Source organism: Primulina tabacum, chromosome 17, assembly GCF_025594145.1.
Source record: "Primulina tabacum isolate GXHZ01 chromosome 17, ASM2559414v2, whole genome shotgun sequence".
Taxonomy (NCBI): Eukaryota; Viridiplantae; Streptophyta; class Magnoliopsida; order Lamiales; family Gesneriaceae; genus Primulina; species Primulina tabacum.
The window spans coordinates 29,961,470-29,981,461 of NC_134566.1; the positions used below are offsets into that span (position 1 = coordinate 29,961,470).

At 35.2% G+C, this 19,992-nt stretch overlaps 1 protein-coding gene across 1 annotated transcript; it reads left to right on the forward strand.

Annotated features, from left to right (window-relative positions):
• The first annotated feature begins 1,037 nt into the window (after positions 1–1,037).
• LOC142531811 (protease Do-like 7) lies at positions 1,038–19,941 on the forward strand. The gene is given in 25 exon segments (XM_075638081.1): positions 1,038–1,520; positions 1,627–1,697; positions 2,717–2,851; positions 3,169–3,227; positions 4,285–4,321; positions 5,337–5,462; positions 7,567–7,656; positions 9,061–9,126; positions 9,224–9,280; positions 9,409–9,474; positions 10,063–10,170; positions 10,679–10,759; positions 11,761–11,810; positions 11,939–12,104; positions 14,562–15,077; positions 15,846–16,028; positions 16,096–16,198; positions 16,910–17,080; positions 17,221–17,300; positions 17,387–17,614; positions 18,351–18,566; positions 18,784–18,941; positions 19,173–19,248; positions 19,250–19,285; positions 19,514–19,941. Coding segments are annotated over 25 exon segments (3,333 nt in total). The 5' UTR covers positions 1,038–1,243; the 3' UTR covers positions 19,691–19,941.
• Positions 19,942–19,992: the final 51 nt, after the last annotated feature.

Below are 19,992 nucleotides of genomic sequence, written 5' to 3' on the forward strand. Positions count from 1 at the left end.
CGTTTTTAGACATGTTTCGATAGAGTGAACAGTTAAGTGGTCTTACGCTGCCATACTTATAAGCTCAAGCGATCGAGTATATCAAATAAATCGCTTAGACTTAAAATCGTTGAATAGATTTGCATCTTGAGATGACTTTTTCTGAATCTTTAACAGTATGGTCAAATAAATATAATACATGCAAAGATATTGCATAATTAAGTATAATGGTTGCTTTGAATGGCAAGAATGTGGTTCAATTTTAAAAAGAAATGTTCAAGTGAGTTGTTTCTTGGTGTCTTAACAAATCAATGTTAATTAACTTAATCTCATATCTTTATTATTATTTTATTTAATCTTATTTTGTATACCATTTTGAGTCATCCTACAGTATTATGAGATTTGTACAACTCTTAAAACACAAAAAAACTTAATAATTTTTTTTATTTATATAAATATCAGGAAATAATAGTAAAATCTCACGATATTATTGTTGTAAATATCAACATATAATATATTTATTGTATTTTTATCATTATTAATTTTTTTAAAAAATACTTTTTTGAAAGAGTAGGTCTCTTACGAGACCGTCTCATGACTTTTTATCTGTGAGACGGGTCAATTCTATCGATATTCACAATAAAAAGTAACTCTTAGCAAAAAATAATGCTTTTTCATGGATGACCCACACAAGAGATTTGTCTTACAAAATACGATCCGTGAGACCATCTCACACAAGTTTTTGTCTTTTTTAAAAACAATATGTGAATCCGAGGACCTTTTAATTACTGTACCTATTCGGTTTGAGTTCGGTCTCTACCATTATTATTCAATTAATATATTAGCAAGTTTTTTGTTTTCTATTTGATATTATTTTCTTGTAATAATGTCGTATGTTTTTTATTACACATGAAACAATAAAATAAAATTTGACATTGGTCTTGGCCGTAGATTACCTCTCAGGCCACCACAATTCCTATATTAATATTAAATTAGCAATGATCATTACCCTTAATGACTTGGGATTTTTGTCCAAAAACATATAAAAAAATATTTTGATTGATTGGCACCATTCACCTTTTGCCCCAAGAATTCACAATATACAGGTAGAGTCGCAAGGAAGATTCCCCAAAATTTCTTCTTTTGACTCAATCCTTATAACTCTGTTTCCCGTCTGAATCCCAGTGCCTGCACTCATTGATTTGTCCGGAAAGTTTTTATTTTGGATAATTTTTTAGGGTTTTTGAGGGGGTTGAAATTTGAAATGGAAAGATTGGGATCGGAGGGAGCTTTAGCAGGGATGGAGACAAGTATGAAGGAGGATCTTTGCATGGAGATCGATCCTCCGTTCAAGGAAAGTCCCGCTACCGCCGAGGACTGGCGGAGGGCTCTCAACAAAGTGGTCCCAGCAGTAGTTGTACTCCGTACCAACGCCTGCCGTGCCTTTGATACCGAGTCCGCCGGTGCCTCTTATGCGACCGGGTTTGTTGTCGACAAGAGCCGTGGAATCATCCTTACCAATCGCCACGTTGTGAAGCCAGGTTTGAAAATTCACGATTCTTTAGTCTCTGTCTGTTTGTTGCCCCCTGAAAATGGTTTTAAGTTCAGTTCCTGAGATGGTCGATGTTGCCGTTTTTTTTGTCGCAGGTCCGGTGGTGGCCGAAGCGATGTTTGTGAACCGCGAAGAAGTTCCGGTCTATCCCATTTATCGAGACCCCGTGAGTTGTGATTAATTATTTTAGTTTATGAATAATCTTGTATGTTTCTCAAAAATAAAATATAGGTATTTATGAACATTGTAGTTTGGTATGTTGAATTTATGAGTTGCTATTCTAGTTCCTGAATCTTGATGTAAAAGAAACGATTTTTTCTTTTTCTTTTCCTTTTTTGACGGAACTCCAATGTAAATGTTCACTTGTAAGTTCAATTTTTATGAGAAATCATCCCTTCTCCTTGAATTTGAAATTGTTCCAAAGAAAAATGGATCCTGATTGACTGAAAATAGATATTTATGTCAAAACTAGTTACGAGTGTGGTTGGAATTCAGCTGAATTATCTTCTTCTTCAGCGGACATGCTTATCAAAATTGGTGCATGTCCACTTGCCATCATGCATCTATCATATCTGGCAGATGATGATTATTATGCAAACTGCTAATTTGTCACACGTGCACGAAAATCTAAGACGAGAAAGTGATTTGCTTGATTGACTTAATTTACCTGCTTTTACACTAATTTTGTGGAGCTTGGTCCTGTAAAATTTGGTTAGTGTCTTGAGAATTGACATCTAATCTTGATATGCTTCACTTACCCGAATCTGAACCTCAGTTCGTTGATTTTGTACCGAGTTCACTAACTATCTGCTTTGCTATTGCTACCTGTCTTTTCTTGTATTTCCTTTTCAATTCCTGGCTAAAAACTAAAAAAATGCACTTATTATGAAAATCTTATGATACTGATATTTGATAGAGCAATGCAAAATTGAAAGATAAAATGGATTGAAATTTAAAATAGTTGTCATTTGGAAGAATATATGCTGGTGTTCCTTTATTTATTCAACCTATTACCCTTATTTATGTGTTCTATAGGCATATGCTTGCATTACTGAAATGCTTCTTGAAGTTATCTATCCTTTTTTTTTCAATGTCTTTCGCAAGTAGTCTGATCACATCTGTTTAAAGTCAGATTTATTTTCTAACCTATATTGTACTATTTAACCTTATGACTTGGATGTCTAGGTTCACGATTTTGGCTTCTTCCGTTATGACCCTTCTGCTATAAAATTCTTGAGCTATGAGGAGATTCCTCTTGCACCTGAGGCAGCTTGTGTGGGTCTTGAAATCAGGGTTGTAGGAAATGATAGTGGAGAAAAGGTACGTAAATCAGTTTGTCATTTGGTAGTAACTTTTTTGTGGTACCAAAATAATTAGTGTGCAATTTGGCAACATTAAGATAGCCAATCATATAAAAGTTCTTTGGCCATTGAATCTTACCTGCCGATGGTTGTTGCCTCTGCTCGGTGTGCACTCTAATGATTAAGGGGATTCATTTCCTGAGATGAAATTTTATGTGCGCTACTTTTATATGAATGTTACCTAACATTTTTTTTATTCTGAATGTGATAGGTATTGAATTGCCATTGGTGGTTTACTTGCCACTTTTGTGCTACTATTAACATTTTCTGAATCAGGTCTCTATTTTGGCTGGTACCCTTGCTCGTCTGGATAGAGATGCTCCACAATACAAAAAGTACGATCTTTGTGTTATTATGCATCCGATTTTTTCGTGGTTACTCGTTCAAGAATAAGTTATCATCGGATAAAATGGCGGGAAAGCCTAGTAGTTGGGGAATTATGTGGCCCTGTATGTTGAACAAGTCATTCGGCGACCATAATTATTACTATTCATTGGACATTGATGCCAGGCTTTGTTTTCATCACTGTTTGGGAATAAATCATTGTGGGATCTTTATTTGGTTTGATTCTAGTCACAGTTACTTGGTGTTGCTAGACTCTCATAGGTTGAGAACATCTTTCCAGATGTGAAGACTTGGATAATCTATTCCCTGCTAGTCTGAGACCAGTGGCTTGCCAGCATGACCACTAAAACTGTGTCTAGCAGAATTGGTTTGCATACAACGATAGTCTCTCTCCATATTGACCTTTTTGAATTCTTGATTATTTGTTCTGTGGATGGTAATATCGATGAGATGTAGAGTAGCAGATCACAATGTAGCCTTGTTAAAGAAAACCACCGTTGCACATCAACATTTGGCTTATAGGAAGGTACCCACGATTTGCAGATGGCCATGTTGGCTTTTGGAAAAAAGTGATTAACATCCTTCCAAAACAGAGGCACAAGTGATCTATGACTCTGCATCTTATTGAAAATTGCATACTCTGCATCTTATTGAAAATTGCATTCCCAATTCAGTAATTTTTTTTTGTGGGGTGGGGTGGAGGGGGGGGGGGGGGGGGGTTTGTTACATCTTTTCTTCTCAGTTGACAGTTGATTGATGACAACCACGGATTCTAGAGGGCTTCTCTGGTATTTAATGAGATGGGCTATAGGCTGGAAGGAAATTTTATGCTGCATAAATCCATGATATTGAATTCTTTGCCGAGGGATGTTATGATTATTGCAAAAAATGTTAACAGAATGTGTGCTAGATGATCAGTTCTTTTTCTGGCATGACTCTTTGAGTTCTTGTCTTTTTCTAGTTGCTGGATTACATGCTTTGTGATCTATATTCAAGGAATATCAGCATTTGCCATCACATTTGACTTTGAGTTGACCATTTGTGCAGGGATGGCTACAATGACTTCAATACATTTTACATGCAAGTAAGCGTTGTGATTTTGATACTTTTTAATTGCAACATGCTTGATACTCATTGGGACCATGAAGTTTATTTAGCGTTTCATTGTGATCCTGAATATTTTCCTGTTTCTCTTTTGACATAATCACGTCTGGAATGATTTGTTATTGTTGCATAGCTTTCTAGAATGCTATACTTGATTGTAAGTGTGAAATAACCAGATCTTGATAGAAATTGTAACGAGAACTCGTGAAAGTAAAAGGCGAACCTCATATGCTCTCTATTTTTTTAAAGATAAACTCATATGCTCTCTATTTTAACTAAGGCAGAGTGTATTACTTTTTTAAATGTATGTTTTGTCTTTCTCTCTGATGTTAGCTTAATGGCCATGGCTGATTTCATCTGTGTTTAGATCATGTAATAATTTTGTTATATAATCTAATAACGCAGAGTATCAGATGTTGGATTTGGTTGTTTTCGTAATCACAGCCCCGACAATCAATAATGTTTTATTGATATTGGTCTTACGGGCACAAATACACGTGCTAAATTAATATTAAGTCTCTTATCTAAGGAAAGAAAGTATCCGTGGGGTACAACTGAAAGGATCTTGAGGTCCATAAGATGTGTTATCATATACCATTGTGCATCTGAAATTGTTTGAATCATACGTCACTCTTGCTAAAGTTTAGTAGTTGAAGAAGATAGAAAATAAAAATTATCAAAAATAATTCAAAGGCAAACCATTTAACACATGCATATGCCATATCATATATCAAGTAATTTTACTTGACAATAATGAAAGTTTTGTACATTGTTGATTTTGATAAAAGAGGCGTACATTTTTAAAAGTTGTTCATGGCTGTCTATTCCTTATCAAACGATTCTTTTTGTGTTAATCTCTTCAAGAATTTGCTAATTGGATTCTCATGTCCATGATAACCAAGTTTCTTGCTCCATCCATGCCTCACTCTATTTTCCTTCTTTTAACTGTTGTATCTTAGTATATCTTTGTGTTATCCACCTTTCATGGAATGCAGGCAGCTTCAGGAACGAAAGGAGGTTCAAGTGGCTCCCCTGTAATTGACTGGGAGGGCAGAGCAGTTGCCTTGAATGCTGGGAGCAAAACATCCAGTGCTTCAGCATTTTTCTTACCTTTAGAACGAGTAAGCAAAGTTTTAATTATGTTTTGTTTATTTTTCGTTGATATTGTATCTTTTTCCAAGCTTCAATCATATGGTTTTTTCACAGAACTCTCAAATTAAACCCTTTTTTGGTGGCCTCTTGATGTTCATCATTTGACTTTAAACACAATTACACTATTGCATATGACTTGCTCTCTGTGACAGTTGTTTTTTCAAAAGTTGGTTCTTTTGCAGGATAAAATTCAGAACTATAGTTATATTTTCCCTTAATAAGATATCATAACTCATACGTGAGATTAATATTTTCCTTTTGGTCTACATGATGTGTGTTTCTGAGCCTATATTCTTGATTCTACTTTCAAATTCCAAGGACCGTTATATCCTTGTCTTTTCTTGCCCAGTTTACCTAATAGGTGTCACCTGGGAGTCTAAATATTCACTAAGAGAGTATTTGACTAAACTTATTTAAAGCAACTTATAAGCTATCACGCCTTATAAGTTGCTTTAGTAGCTTATAAGTTGCGAGGTCTTATTTTAAAAATAAATTAAAAGTGTTTGGATGAACTTATTTTAAACAACTTAAAGATTTAAATGTGTTTGGTATTATAAGAATTTTTTATTGTCATAATTACCAGAAAATGTATAATAGTATGAGTTAATGTAAGTAGTTATATATAAAAACAGTTTTATAATTTTAATATTAAAAAAAATAAATCTATTTTATATTTATAATTATAAAAATTGATGTTCTTTGGAAAAGATATTTAATATTATTTTTAATGTGTTCAAGTAAAATGTTGATTAAAAAAATAGTAGTTACTAATTTACTCAATAAAAATTTAATAATGTTGTTCTTGTATCCTAATAAAAAGTTAAACAAAATCTTATTTTAAATTCGATAAAAAAGAAAGTGATAAAGTGTAGATTCAAGAAGTAAGGATAAATTGATGATTTAAGTAGTAAGAATAAAGTGATGATTATATAAGGATATTTTGGAGAAGTGAAATATTAAAATAAGATCTTTTTGAAAAAAAGTAGGGTATCCTAACTTTTTTAAAAACAGCTTATGAGTTGTCAAACAACTTATTTGATAGCTTATAAGTTGTTTGCAATTTTTTTACCAAACAAATTATGAGAGTTTATGGCTCTAAAACAATTTATAAGCTGTTATGTAGAGTTTATAAGTTCTACCAAACACCCTTTAAATCATATTTGTTCTGTTCACAAGGTTTTAGATTTTTTATTTATGTTTCTATTTGCAGTTTGTTGCTAGTTAAATTATATTCCTATGTGAACTATCTTGTAGGCCGATGGTATACGGCTGGGCTTGGATTTTGGTATCAACTATTTATGATTCGTTCTTTTGGTCTGGCATTTTCACATTACCAATAAAAGCGTTTTATCACTTGAATTAGCTTCTTGCATAGTGTAATGGACATTGTAAAGTTTACCATTTTCTTTGCTAGAAGTTCTGAACGAAGATTTGGTATCTGCCAAAATAATAATGGCCTGAAGCTATTATACTGTAGCTTCAGGTATCAATTTAGTAAAGGATCTAAATAAGGCAACAAAAGATGTAATCAGGATAAAAGAATGGATTGAAGGACTGAATTGGAATTTTAAAATTTGTAAAAAAATAAAGGAAAAATTCTGGAACAGTTGAGACGAATTTGAATATTAAAATTGTAAAAAATAAAGGAAAAAGTCGTGGAACAGTTGAAATCAATCTGATGGAAATCAAGGAAGAAGGCCATCCTCCCCAGGATTAGTCGGGCAAAAACCCGGATACCTAGGTTACCAAACAAAAAGGTGCTTCCAAGTTTCCGTTTACAAAATCAAATCGCCAAATCTCTTGATTGTTTCCAGGAATCAGTCCTCCACTTGGTGCAAGATAAAAATATGATATGACCATTTGGAAAGAAATATCACTTTTATTAACATTTTCCATCAATGCCGAAGATAATTACGGTGTGAAGTTGCACGAGGAGAAAAAAGAAGTGTGTTCAAAGAGTATTTTATTTACTTATCAAGACTTCAGTTATGTCTGATTTTGTTTGTGATATTGGTAGTTGTTAAGACTGATTACCTATGCCTACTAAAATGAGCAGCTTTGATACAATTTCAGGTTGTTAGAGCCTTCGAATTCTTACAGAAAGGAAAAGACTCCGTCACAAATACATGGGATGCAGTCACCATTCCTCGTGGTACGCTTCAGGTTTGTCAGTTCTTCCTTTTTTGTTTGTTTTAAACCTTGACGTTATTTTCTGCTTTGTCATTGTAATTTTTTTATTTCCATTATTTTTTTATTTCAATCAACTTTTATTTTTTGCAACTTAGCAATATTAAACTTGTTTTCTTGCCTTTTAGGGAGCTGCTTTAGGCTGAATGCTTTGAACAAACAAATTCTTTATGATGGAGTTTTTTGTCATTCAAAATTGTTTCGAACATGTATACTCAGTGTTATAAAGGAATTTAATTATTCACAAAATTAAATTTTGTTCAGTCAGAAAAATATTGATCGATGTGGGTTGAGGGCCAGTACAATTGAATGTGGTTAGTTCAGTAAAAGTTTAACTGCTTAGTTTGTGAGTTCTTGTCATGCACATGGTACCCCAGAATCAACTAACTACTGTTACATATTTTTGGAGACTGTTGAGTTTTGCCTATCCAAATCCAAAGTTTTTCTAAACAAATTCTATATGCTTTGGTTTTCATCAACATGATGTCTTTCTTGAAGCTTTTAAGAAATGGCAGTGACATTATAGTACGGGAAACTTTAATCTTCACAATAATCTTTATTACATTTTCTGACAAGCTTTTCCTTCCAGGCTTTTTAATCGTGTAAGCTAGATATAGCATAATCGTTGTTTACTCGCAAACATTAACTGCATTATATTCACATTTGCTTTTTTGTTACTCTTCTGTGTTCTGCTGGGGTGAGTATGCTCCATTATTTGATAACAAACTATGTAGCACGGATACCTTAATTTTTTTTTGAAGTATCGGATACGGATACGATACGGATATGGATACGACACGCGGATACGAGTGTCGGATACCTCAAAATCCGTATCGTTGACTTTGTTTAGGGTTGACCAGCCTAATACGTTTTGGACACGGCGAGGACACGCCATGGATAAGTTTTTCGGATACATTTGGGCAAAATTGCAAATATTTAAAAGTTTTAGGGGGTTAATAAAAAAAATTAAAAATTTTAGGGACTAAAAGAAAAATAATTTAAAATAAATTTGGTTGGGCTTTTAAATCCCTAAATGCATTTGTCCGTCTCTTTCATTCCATTTATATAATTTTTACTTTTCAATACTAAATTTATATAAATATAAATATATATAATATTTATATATATTTTAATGATTGTCGTATCCTAATCGTATCGTGTCTAATATTTTCAAAATTTGACGTGTCGCCGTATCCGTATTGTATTCGATACGATACTCGTACCCGTATCCATGTAACATAGATAACAAATCAGTTCATGTATTTTAAAATTTATTTTTTGTTATATTTTTGCAGTGTCATAAAACATTTTGTCAATATCTTACTCAATAGGGTCTGAATGGAATTTCATTTGATTTAGATCGACATATTGGTGTTGTAGGTTACATTTTTGCACAAAGGTTTTGATGAGACACGGCGTCTTGGCCTACAAAGTGAAACAGAGCAGGTATGTTTGCCTGCGTCTTCATATCGTTTGTCTTTTCATTTTGTCCAGGTTAGAATTTATTGAAATAAGTAGTGACTCATCGTTTTCAATGCATCAGTTAGTACGACATGCATCTCCCCCTGGGGAAACCGGAATGCTTGTTGTTGATTCTGTTGTGAGTATAATTCTGGGTTTATCATGTTTCATTTTATATATTTATTATTTCTCTTGAAGGGACATAAAATATTCTGCTATTTGCTTTGACTTCCTATAAATCTGGTCTTGATATTGCATTTCTGATAGGTTCCAGATGGCCCAGCTCATAAGCATTTGGAGCCAGGTGACGTGCTTGTTCGTTTGAATGGAGAGGTTAGTTTCACTTTGAGTTACATTATGTTGGGGAAATCTTTGTAGATTTGTCTTACAGAGTATTGAGCACTTGAGTCAATTAACCCAACTTCAATGCTTTCGTGGAAAACATTGGGAAATTGGTTCCAGATTTTTGTTTATTTATCTTGTTAATTTTTTACCGAGTTAATGCTGAAGTCAGAGTAGTAAATTAGTGAGGCAAGGGGATGGGCAAAATGTATATGAGGTTTTGTAAGTGGAGAAAGGGTTAAAGACGTATACTAACAAACCAGTGAAACCCCCCTCCTCCCCCCATTTTCATATCAGTGGTAGTGTCATGGAATTACCACACTTATTACTGGGATGTAGTCAATGCCCAGAGGTGCTGGTTTCGGTGAAATGTGATGGAATTGTTCTCTCCTTTTGGATTTAAAGCAACATAAATTTTACTTCGCTGCAGGTTTGACTCCTTGAAATTTCTAATGATTGACTTTTATAATTGAGATGTTATGGATCTTGTATAATTATTTGATGATGCATGGATATGTTTTTAACGAAAATTCATTTTGCATTTGGCTTACTGAGTTTGATCTAATTCATTGGTTGTAGGTATCTACTCAATTTCTCAAGATGGAGACTTTGCTTGATGATAGCGTCCACCATAAAGTTGAACTTCAGATTGAAAGGGGAGGAAAACCTTTGACAATGAATTTGACAGTAAGATATAATTTTCTCTGAATTTTCTTAAGTTTTACTTTAGCTGTTATTTGATTCTACATGTAACTCTAATTAATAGATCCAGGTAACCCTCTAAATGTTATTAAATTTAAGCAGTGCATTTGTCCTCTTGTTGTAATTCTTGGTACGATTTTTTATCATTTATTATTTTTGGAAATGCACTTTTTCCATGTATTTTCCATGATAGTTTGACATTGTCGGATTGAGTCCTAACTGCTTTAACTTTGATGCCATTCCTGGCTTCCTGTACACCTTTTATTCTTCAGTTGGTCGGATGCATCTTTCTATTGGTCGGACATACCTTTCTATAGGTCATCCGACTTATGCAATTATTATCCCGTTTGTAAAGGATCTTTCGCTTGGAGAGAGAAACTTTGTCACAATTTTTTTCCAGACACCATGTTGAAGTTTTCTGGTCGATCATCCTCCATTGCTGCATTTTACATTTCAAATTTATATTTTTTATTTTCCCTTAAATCTCTTTCAGGTTCAGGATTTGCACTCGATCACTCCTGATTACTTTCTTGAAGTTAGTGGTGCTGTGATACACCCTCTTTCTTATCAACAGGTTGGCATTTTCAATGAATCTTTATCATCGCCATTTTTTGGGACCCTTATGGCTGGTATTAATGTATTATATGAATCTTGAATTCCCTGCTCAAGTTGCCTAGCGTTTTCATGCTCCATGTTGGTGAGAAACTGTGTCTATCATACTAACAGTTGATATGAACTTGTTGAATATGATATTGATTTATGAATTTCTAATTTCTAACTACTTTTTCCATCATTTGGGAATCAATATGCTGTGACCAATGATTAATATGTTACCCACTATAGACCGAACCAAATGTACCTTTACAAAATTTAGTTTGACCCTTCATTTTGAGACGTATTAGTTCTTTTCTACCATGCATTTAATCTTTGCTCTTATGATTTCATGTTGATTTGGACACATTTCATTTTCTATATTGGAATTGGATCTTAATTTGGAAAGATGGGGGCACTCGGATATTTGATTTGATGATAAATGATTTTTGGAATTTCCAAAAAGATCGAATTTAAATAATGATTATTTAGGGTAATGTGAAAAGTAGAAAGATAATATGTTTACATTAACCGAAAATAACATAGGTATTATGTTATCGGGAAATAAAAGCGTCCTGGAAAGGGGAAAACATAACATGCATTGCCTGAGACTTCCAGAAGAGCTCCATTGTTGTGACAAAAAGATAATATTGAGTAGTTTCTTTTGAGTTCTTAGTAAGGAAGGTTGTGCAGATGAGTTTCGTTTTGATTACATGTGCTGGAGGAGGGCGAGACAAGAGAGAAGAAGTAAAATTTGTTTACAACATCTTTTAACTCGAAAAGTCAGTGACAACTGGGTATTCTCATTGTGGAACATTGACAATTGAAAGTTCTGGACATAATTACTCTCGTTCAACAATATACAGAATGCATTTAATGAGATTCTATCGAATTCAGTGTGTTAATGCTGTACTTTAATAGTTGGTCACCTTCAGAATCTGCTAAGTTGCTGCCTGCAATAAACTAATTCTTCTTTATATGCAGGCCAGGAACTTCCGCTTCCAGTGTGGTCTTGTTTATGTTGCTGAGCAGGGGTACGCACACATTTTCTTGGAGTACATGATTATGTTAAAATTATAATCCTTTTATTTCTGTTTCTTGTAATGCCGATGCTAAATGTGGAGGCCTTCCACTTAATTGACCATCTACTCACCTATTCCAGGTATATGCTATTCAGAGCTGGAGTCCCACGCCATTCTATCATTAAGAAGTTTGCAGGTGAAGACATATCAAGACTTGAAGACTTTATCTCCGTGCTGTCTAAGTTATCCAAGGGTGCAAGAGTACCATTAGAGTATATAAGTTACTCGGATCGTCATCGAAGAAAGGTACACTTGATGTCTCAAATATAGTGTTGGATATGTGCTCAACCTATAATTCTTACATAAGGTATTCATCGAATACATTGGGTTTGTGAAGACACCCTTTCTCTACCTTCACTTGCGTGTGAACAAGAAAAATGCCTCCTGGTGTCAATATTCAAGCCACATTTATTGCTCCGTCAATTATATATTTGTTGACGGGCAAACATCCATTTAGAAATTTGTGGCGTATCTCATTATATCTTATGTTGGTTAAATGCTTTTGAATCTGACTTTATAAATGCCTGAAGAAGATTTATGCATGTGTTAAATAGAGATCCTCACTGGCTTCCAAAATCAAGAGAGCCATGAAGAACTCTTCGAGTGTTTTCTTGTGAGAGTTAGAGATTATTCTATTGATTATACTTGGAGTCGGGATTGTAATATTTTGAGTGTTTGGTAAACACTTTCTGAAATTTTCCTATATCGAAATTTTTTAGTAGCCTTGTGGACGTAGCTCTTGTTCTCGATCGGTGCGGCGGAAGGTGTGTTTCAAAAAAACTCAACTTAATTTAGATAAAATATATCAATACTGAATTTTGTTTTGAACCCAAATAACAAACTTATATAGAGCTATTCCTAGTCTAATACTATAATAAGAGTCCTAATGGTATTAAAAATACTAGTCCTAATGCAGTTGAAATACTAAAATCCTAATGTAGTTAAAATACTGAGAGTTCTCATCTAAGTAGAATACTAACAAAAATCCAATATGAATAAATATTAATCATGTCCTGCATCATTTACACGCGGGAACCACGTAAATGCATAACCTCTTTTGTTGGCTAATTGTACCAACCTCCTTGTGAAGAGTCTAAAAGACACAAGACCACCTAAATAATATTAATAGACCAACACATCCTCCATTAAAAATCAAGCACATTTTATTCTTGTGTTAATAAAACTTGTGCACATTTGTTCCCTCTAGTAGGGGTTTTTATATCTTTTAAACACAAGAGGTCTAAATGCTATTTATTCTACATATGTTTTTTTTTACATTGGTGGTGGCTCAATTAGTCTTGTTTTTTGTTGATCGCTTTATTCCGTTTCTTCATGTTTTGAGCTTCCACAGAGATCTTTTTGATATCTTCAAACGAATATCGCTCGTACCAATTATTTCCAAAGGTTTTCCATCAGCCAATTTTTTTTCTCCATAATTAGTAGATAGTAATAGTGAAAAGAAGTTTGAGAGTCCATAACCTAAACATCAATTGGAATTTCCACGTATAATAGTAAAACACCATGTTCTTTCTCAATTACAGCGTCGACGATGTTCTTATTATCACGATTCTTTATTGATTTGCAGTTCCTCATCGAGTGGCCAGTATCATCACAATTCCAAACACTTTTTCTTTTCAAGTTCATTCTTCACCTTACCACTCCTTGACTTAGACTTGCCGCAACCTCATTTAGCACTTTTTTCACTACTCCTGCCCCCGATATCGAGATTTATAACATAACTCAATGATATTCTTCTAGTCAAATCCATCCTGCGAACTTATTCATTAAGAATTTGGTCTGTTACATCATTGAATTGTAGGAATTGCTAACTGCTGTTTGCGTTTGTTCCCAAGTATTTGGTAAAGATGCAATAATAGTAAGGCACAAATGTCATCATCAAAGTTGATTTCAACCAATGTTAACTGATGAACAACCATGTTAAACTCATTGATGTTTGCCGCCACTGAAGCACCTTCGTCCATAGCTGAATTTTTTTTTCTTCTGATGTATCTTGTTACTTATAGACAACTTTTTGTACATGTCTGACAGTTTGGACATCTCCTCCGTGGCTTTTGCCTCCAACACAATATTTGCCATATTCTTCGTTAGTGTCAATCGAATTACACTTGACCTCTATCGATTAGGCTCCCACTCATCAACCTCCACCTTTTCTAGCTTCTTTCCTCGTAGAGGTTGATGCAGGTTTTTGTCATACCGATAATATTTAATTTGTGATATAACAATAAAGTTGTAGGGCCGATTTTATTGTTTCCATCTCCCAATCTATCTTCTCAAGGCATCACTTCGCACCTCAAGCTTGACTTCAATTTTCAAGATTGGAAGGATCACAACGCTCTCATCACTGCTTGCATTTTATCTCATGGTAGAACAAGTTATAATATAATCTTTAATATTATAATGGTTTTTGTGTCTGTTTGAGCTATGTATGATACGAGCACTAATACAATAATTAATAACAGAGAATTGAAACTAACTTTAAATATTATAATCTGGAATCAAGAACTTTTGCAATTACCATAAAACTAAATGGCAAGGAAGAACAATCACAATTTTCTCCTCTTGCCCCAACTTTCTTGATCCATATTTTCATTCAAGTTCACCTTCTCTTTGCTAACAATGTATTTGATTATTTATCTTATCGAAAGTTGTGGACATTCTGTTTACTGTTTTCTTTGGATGCAGTCTGTCCTGGTCACAGTTGATCGCCACGAGTGGTATGCTCCTCCTCAGATATACACTCGCAATGACAGTTCTGGTCTGTGGGCAGTGAAGCTAGTTTTGCCACTGGAATCCCCGCTTCTATCATCAAGGATGAGTCCTATAGATCACAATCTAGCAAGCAATATAGTTTCACCTTGTAGTACTGAGGTTATCATGGAACAAGGGCATAATTGTGTTGGCCAAGAACTAATGGACGGTGTGATGAGTATGGAAACAAGTTGTGAACACGTCGCCGAGGGATCACATCCTCTAGATGAATCTGATACTGGAACCAAAAAAAGACGAGTGGATGAGGATTTATCTGTTGATGGTGTTTTATTACCGGACTGCTCTTTGCATGAACCTAGGGAAGAGGGTTTGGGGGATTCTGTTTCTGAATCTGAGACAGTTTTAAGAGATTATCAAGGTGCAGCAGGGGCAGCAGCTAATGCTTCGATAGCGGAGCGTGTGATTGAGCCTACACTTGTGATGTTTGAGGTATATGATCATTGATATTGTTTTTTTATAAATTTACATGTTTGCTTCATCTTTATTAAGTTTTAGTTTCTCTTTCTTATGTCTTTGGAATGCGGTTTATTTGAACTAAAAACAGGGTATCTGCAATATGAGGAAGAGTTTAGCGATGGATTAGTTTTTTGGAAAAAAAACAAATGGGGAAATAGGCAGAATAAGAGAGAAGCAACGCTCAAAGAACAAAAGCCATGCAATGTGTTAGGACATAGGGAGCAATACTGATCTCCTAAATCTAAAGAAAGAACTGAACCTGCTTTGAAATTGCTGTCAGATAGAGGATTTGTCTATGAAAACCAGAAGCTTTTGTTGATTAAGAAGTTTTTCTGTGAGTTTTAGATGAGTAAGACGGCTGATCATGACAAAGTCTTTCAATTAGCTTGTGGAATGTGGGAGAGAGCATGGCATTCATCCATTACACATGAAATATGAGGTGGGGGGGGGGGGGGGGGGGGGGGGGGGGGTTAGGAGCATAGTAACGAACTGCACCCTGTGGAGGTTGGTTGGTGGGCTCAATTCTTCATGATCTGCTGGTCAATTTGTACTTGCGTAACTGCTTTGATTACCACAGGAAGTATTCTAGTCATTACCCTGGTTGGATAAACAGAGGCTGGCTTTGAAAAATTGAAAGAATCTGAATTTCTGTTAATTATTTGGTTCTATCAGAGGCATGCATGTTCTCTTCAATAGTCTCCTCCATAGTAGTATCCTAATTAAAGTATTTCTAAAATGCAGGTACATGTGCCATCATCTTGTATGATTGATGGAGTGCACTCACAGCATTTCTTTGGAACTGGTGTAATAATATACCACTCTCAAACCATGGGATTGGTCGCAGTTGATAAAAACACTGTTGCAGTATCTGTGTCTGATGTGATGCTTTCTTTTGCTGCTTATCCAATCGAAATTCCTGGCGAGGTAATTTTGTATCTGTTGAAGCTATGTTTGTTGCTACTGTTCTTACTGACTCATGCGAATTAAATAGGTTGTTTTCCTCCATCCTGTCCACAATTTGGCTCTAGTTGCATATGACCCTTCTGCACTTGGTGTTGGTGCTTCCGTTGTTCGAGCGGCTGAACTACTTCCAGGTAATTTTTTAATCTGCTTGAATTATTTTGCTGCATGATTGTCTTCCATTTGAGACTGTATTTTCTATCTTTTTGTTAAAAGATTGAGTGGAAGGTGTGATTTGCACAATATGAGGGGCGTAATATCAGTTATATGGCAACTTTTAGACTTTGCTTTCATTTTATTAATATTTATTCAATGATCTAGCCTGTGGTGACATAGTACTCGGTTCCCTCTTACACCTTCAACAGTATTAAGTTTTGATTTGAATAATTAAATGAAGACGGGCTGAATCACCATGCCGATGATGTGAGTGATGTTGGATGTAGTTGATAGACATCTAGAATGATGTCAGCATTTGGGATTTGAATGGATTTGGTGCTGTTGGGATTTTGTATTTCTGGCGCAATTTTCCCTAGTAATGTGACACTCAGAATTCTACTTGACCTTTTCGCTTTATTGTTTGACATGGTGAAAGAAAATCCTGTAACTTTTGTTCACGCGGAACTTTAAGCTGCCCTTAGTTGGTTAATACTATAGGAACTAACATCAAATGCAAGCATGGAGAATTCTACTTTCATGTGTCACAAGCTAAGTGACCATTCTTTAAGCAATATATTTTTCAAAGTAGTTTAAAATACTTTCCATTATTTCCTGTTTTAGATTGATTTCCGTTAAAGTGAAGCACACCCCCTCTCTCACACAAAATTTGATTATATCTTATTCCTCAGAACCTGCACTACGCCGTGGAGATCCCGTATGTCTCGTGGGCTTGAGTAGGAGTCTACAAGCAACTTCCAGGAAATCATTTGTCACCAATCCTTGTGCTGCTTTGAATATTGGTTCTGCCGATTGTCCACGATTTAGAGCCACCAACATGGAAGTTATAGAGATTGATACTGGTAAATTGGAATTCAAATTTCTACCTATCTAAATTGGTTCTCTTTACTCTTTCTGTGGCTTGGCTTTTTGCCTTTTCATTGCTTCTGGCAATCATAAGAAACATCCAGTTCTTATAATTATTTGTCATTCCATGTTGCAGATTTTGGTGGCGCATTTTCTGGTGTTCTCACGGATGAGCTTGGAAGGGTTCATGCTATTTGGGGAAGCTTCTCAACTCAGGTATTTTCTTCTCTCCCTCTCTAGTTCATCTGAGCTGTCTTGCAGAAGCGAGATCTAATGCTTACTCTGTATGCTACTATTTCCAGCTTAAATATAGTTCTAATTCATCTGAAGACCATCAATTTGTTCGAGGTATTCCAATTTATACAATAAGCTCAATCCTTGACAAAATCATATCTGGTGCTGAAGGACCTTCGCTTCTCATTAATGGAATCAAAAGGCCTATGCCACTTGTAAGGATGCTAGAGGTTGAAGTTTACCCCACTTTGCTCTCCAAAGCTCGTAGTTTTGGCCTGAGTGACTCTTGGATCCAGGTAATCTACTGTTTATGCAATTCTATTTGTTCTCGAGTGTTTGCTGTCTACAGATGGTGGTAATTATTTTATCAGGCAGGAGAATTCAACTATAAATGAAGTAATCTTTATAATAGCTTTGTCTATTTGTGTTTGTGGATATAAGATGCTTCTAAATCTGTTTATTTATGTCATGATGGTTTCTTAGGCTAATATTTCTTTGTTTTTCCCTTGACAATTTCAATGGGTGGAGTCACAGTTGGGATGAGCAGTTGCATTTTAAGAAAGATAATAAGTGACATCTCAACTGTCATTTTTTACCCCCGACAGTTATCGCCTCTTGGCTTTGGGGTTATGTTGGTAGATTTCATGTGTATGTATGTTCACTAGGTGCTCATTTGGATGTAAGCTTATATATTAGAAGAAGCCTGCATGGATAATTGAATCCAAAGTTCGAAGACGTGATTGGCTCTGAGAATTTTGTCACATCAGTTCTATGGCTGCAGGCATATCTTGACACCTGAATGATAGGTCTAGATAATGATTACCACGGGGCTTTGTCATGTTGGTAGGCTTCATGTGTGTTGTACTGGGTATTCATCTGTATATGAGGCTCCTCTTGCTCAGTGATACTAGATGTGAGTCATTGTCAGACTTAAAGTTGAACCTATGTAAATAGTATATTCTCTGCTTATTAGATAGTTGAGGGGCATTGGATGGTATTGGAACTCTATCAATCTTTGGTTATGAATCGCAGGCACTTGTGAAAAAAGATCCTATCAGGCGCCAAGTTTTGAGGGTCAAAGGCTGCTTCTCTGGTTCTAAAGCGGAAAATTTACTAGAACAAGGCGACATGGTTTTGGCAATCAATAAAGTACCAGTCACTTGCTTCGGTGACATTGAGGACGCTTGTCAAGGACTAGACCAATGTAAAGACAGTGATGGGAAGCTCAGTATGACAATTTTTCGCCAGGTTCGTATCTGGCACCTTTATCATGTGGTATATTTGTATTTATTCATTTACCTTGTCAGATTCTTAACAAGAAACTATGTACATTATGGGTCTTGTGGCCGAGGATGTGTTAAACTCTTACTGAGGTAGACACTTTTGATTCAGCCGGAATAGAGACACTTTTGATTCAGCCAGAGACACTTTTAACTATTTTCAACTGATCGATATGATTCTTCAGGGTCGTGAAATGGATCTTTCGGTGGGAACAGATGTGAGAGATGGAAATGGAACCACACGTGTGATAAATTGGTGCGGTTGTATAGTGCAGGAGCCACATTCAGCTGTGCGAGCTCTTGGGTTTCTGCCTGAAGAAGGGCACGGTGTATACGTGGCAAGGTAAGTCCTTTAAACACATTCATCAAAAATTAACTGGTGTACTTATCTGGAGAAAACTACTAGAGAGCAAGATTTTTGCAGGTTCTATCTAAATAATTAACACACTTTTTTAAACTTGATCAGAATGGAAACCACACCCGTTTTAGGAAAATCAAGTTTTTGGCTTGAAATATATTCTGTCCTCTTGATTACCAATTGATAGTCAGATTACTTTCTGCATATTTATTTCAGGTGGTGTCATGGAAGTCCAGTACATCGATATGGTTTATATGCTCTTCAATGGATTGTAGAAGTCAATGGAAAACCTAACACCAGACTTGGATGCTTTTGTTGCTGTAACAAAGGTACCCCCATCTTTTTATGAAATCATGAGAAATCGAAGGAACCTGACCAATACCAGATATAGTAGCACTTAGCAGTTTCTGTTCAAGAAAATAAATTTTTATGCCCGTAAGACCAATTTCACATCAATAATTTATAACTTGTCAGAACCAAAGTGTAAGTTTTCCTATACTGGCGTTGCTACTTGATAATATGAATCTGTGAACTTTTTGTAAATTGGAACATTGTAGGAAATAGAACATGGGGAGTTTGTTCGAGTGAAGACCATACACTTGAATGGGAAGCCACGAGTACTAACTCTGAAGCAGGATTTGCACTACTGGCCTACATGGGAGCTGAGGTTTGATCCAGAAATGGCTGTCTGGAGTCGAAGGACGATCAAAGCGCTTGATTGTGACTCCCAGTGAATGTATTCTTGGCAAGAATCCTGAGTTTTCTCGAGTAATGATACGAAAAAATGGAATTTTCTTGATCAGGTCAATGTATAATTTGATTGATTTACAGTGTCATACGAGATTGGTAGTGCAACCAATATTTTTCAGATTATTTATATTTACTAGTTGTGTGGTGGATGATATGATGATGAGAGAATTTATATAGGTTCAACTTTTAATGTGCAGAGAAATATTTAATAAAAACATGAGGTTATTTATCTTTATTTATAATTATTCATATATTATTCCCTGTTTGTTTTTTTTTAATTAATGTG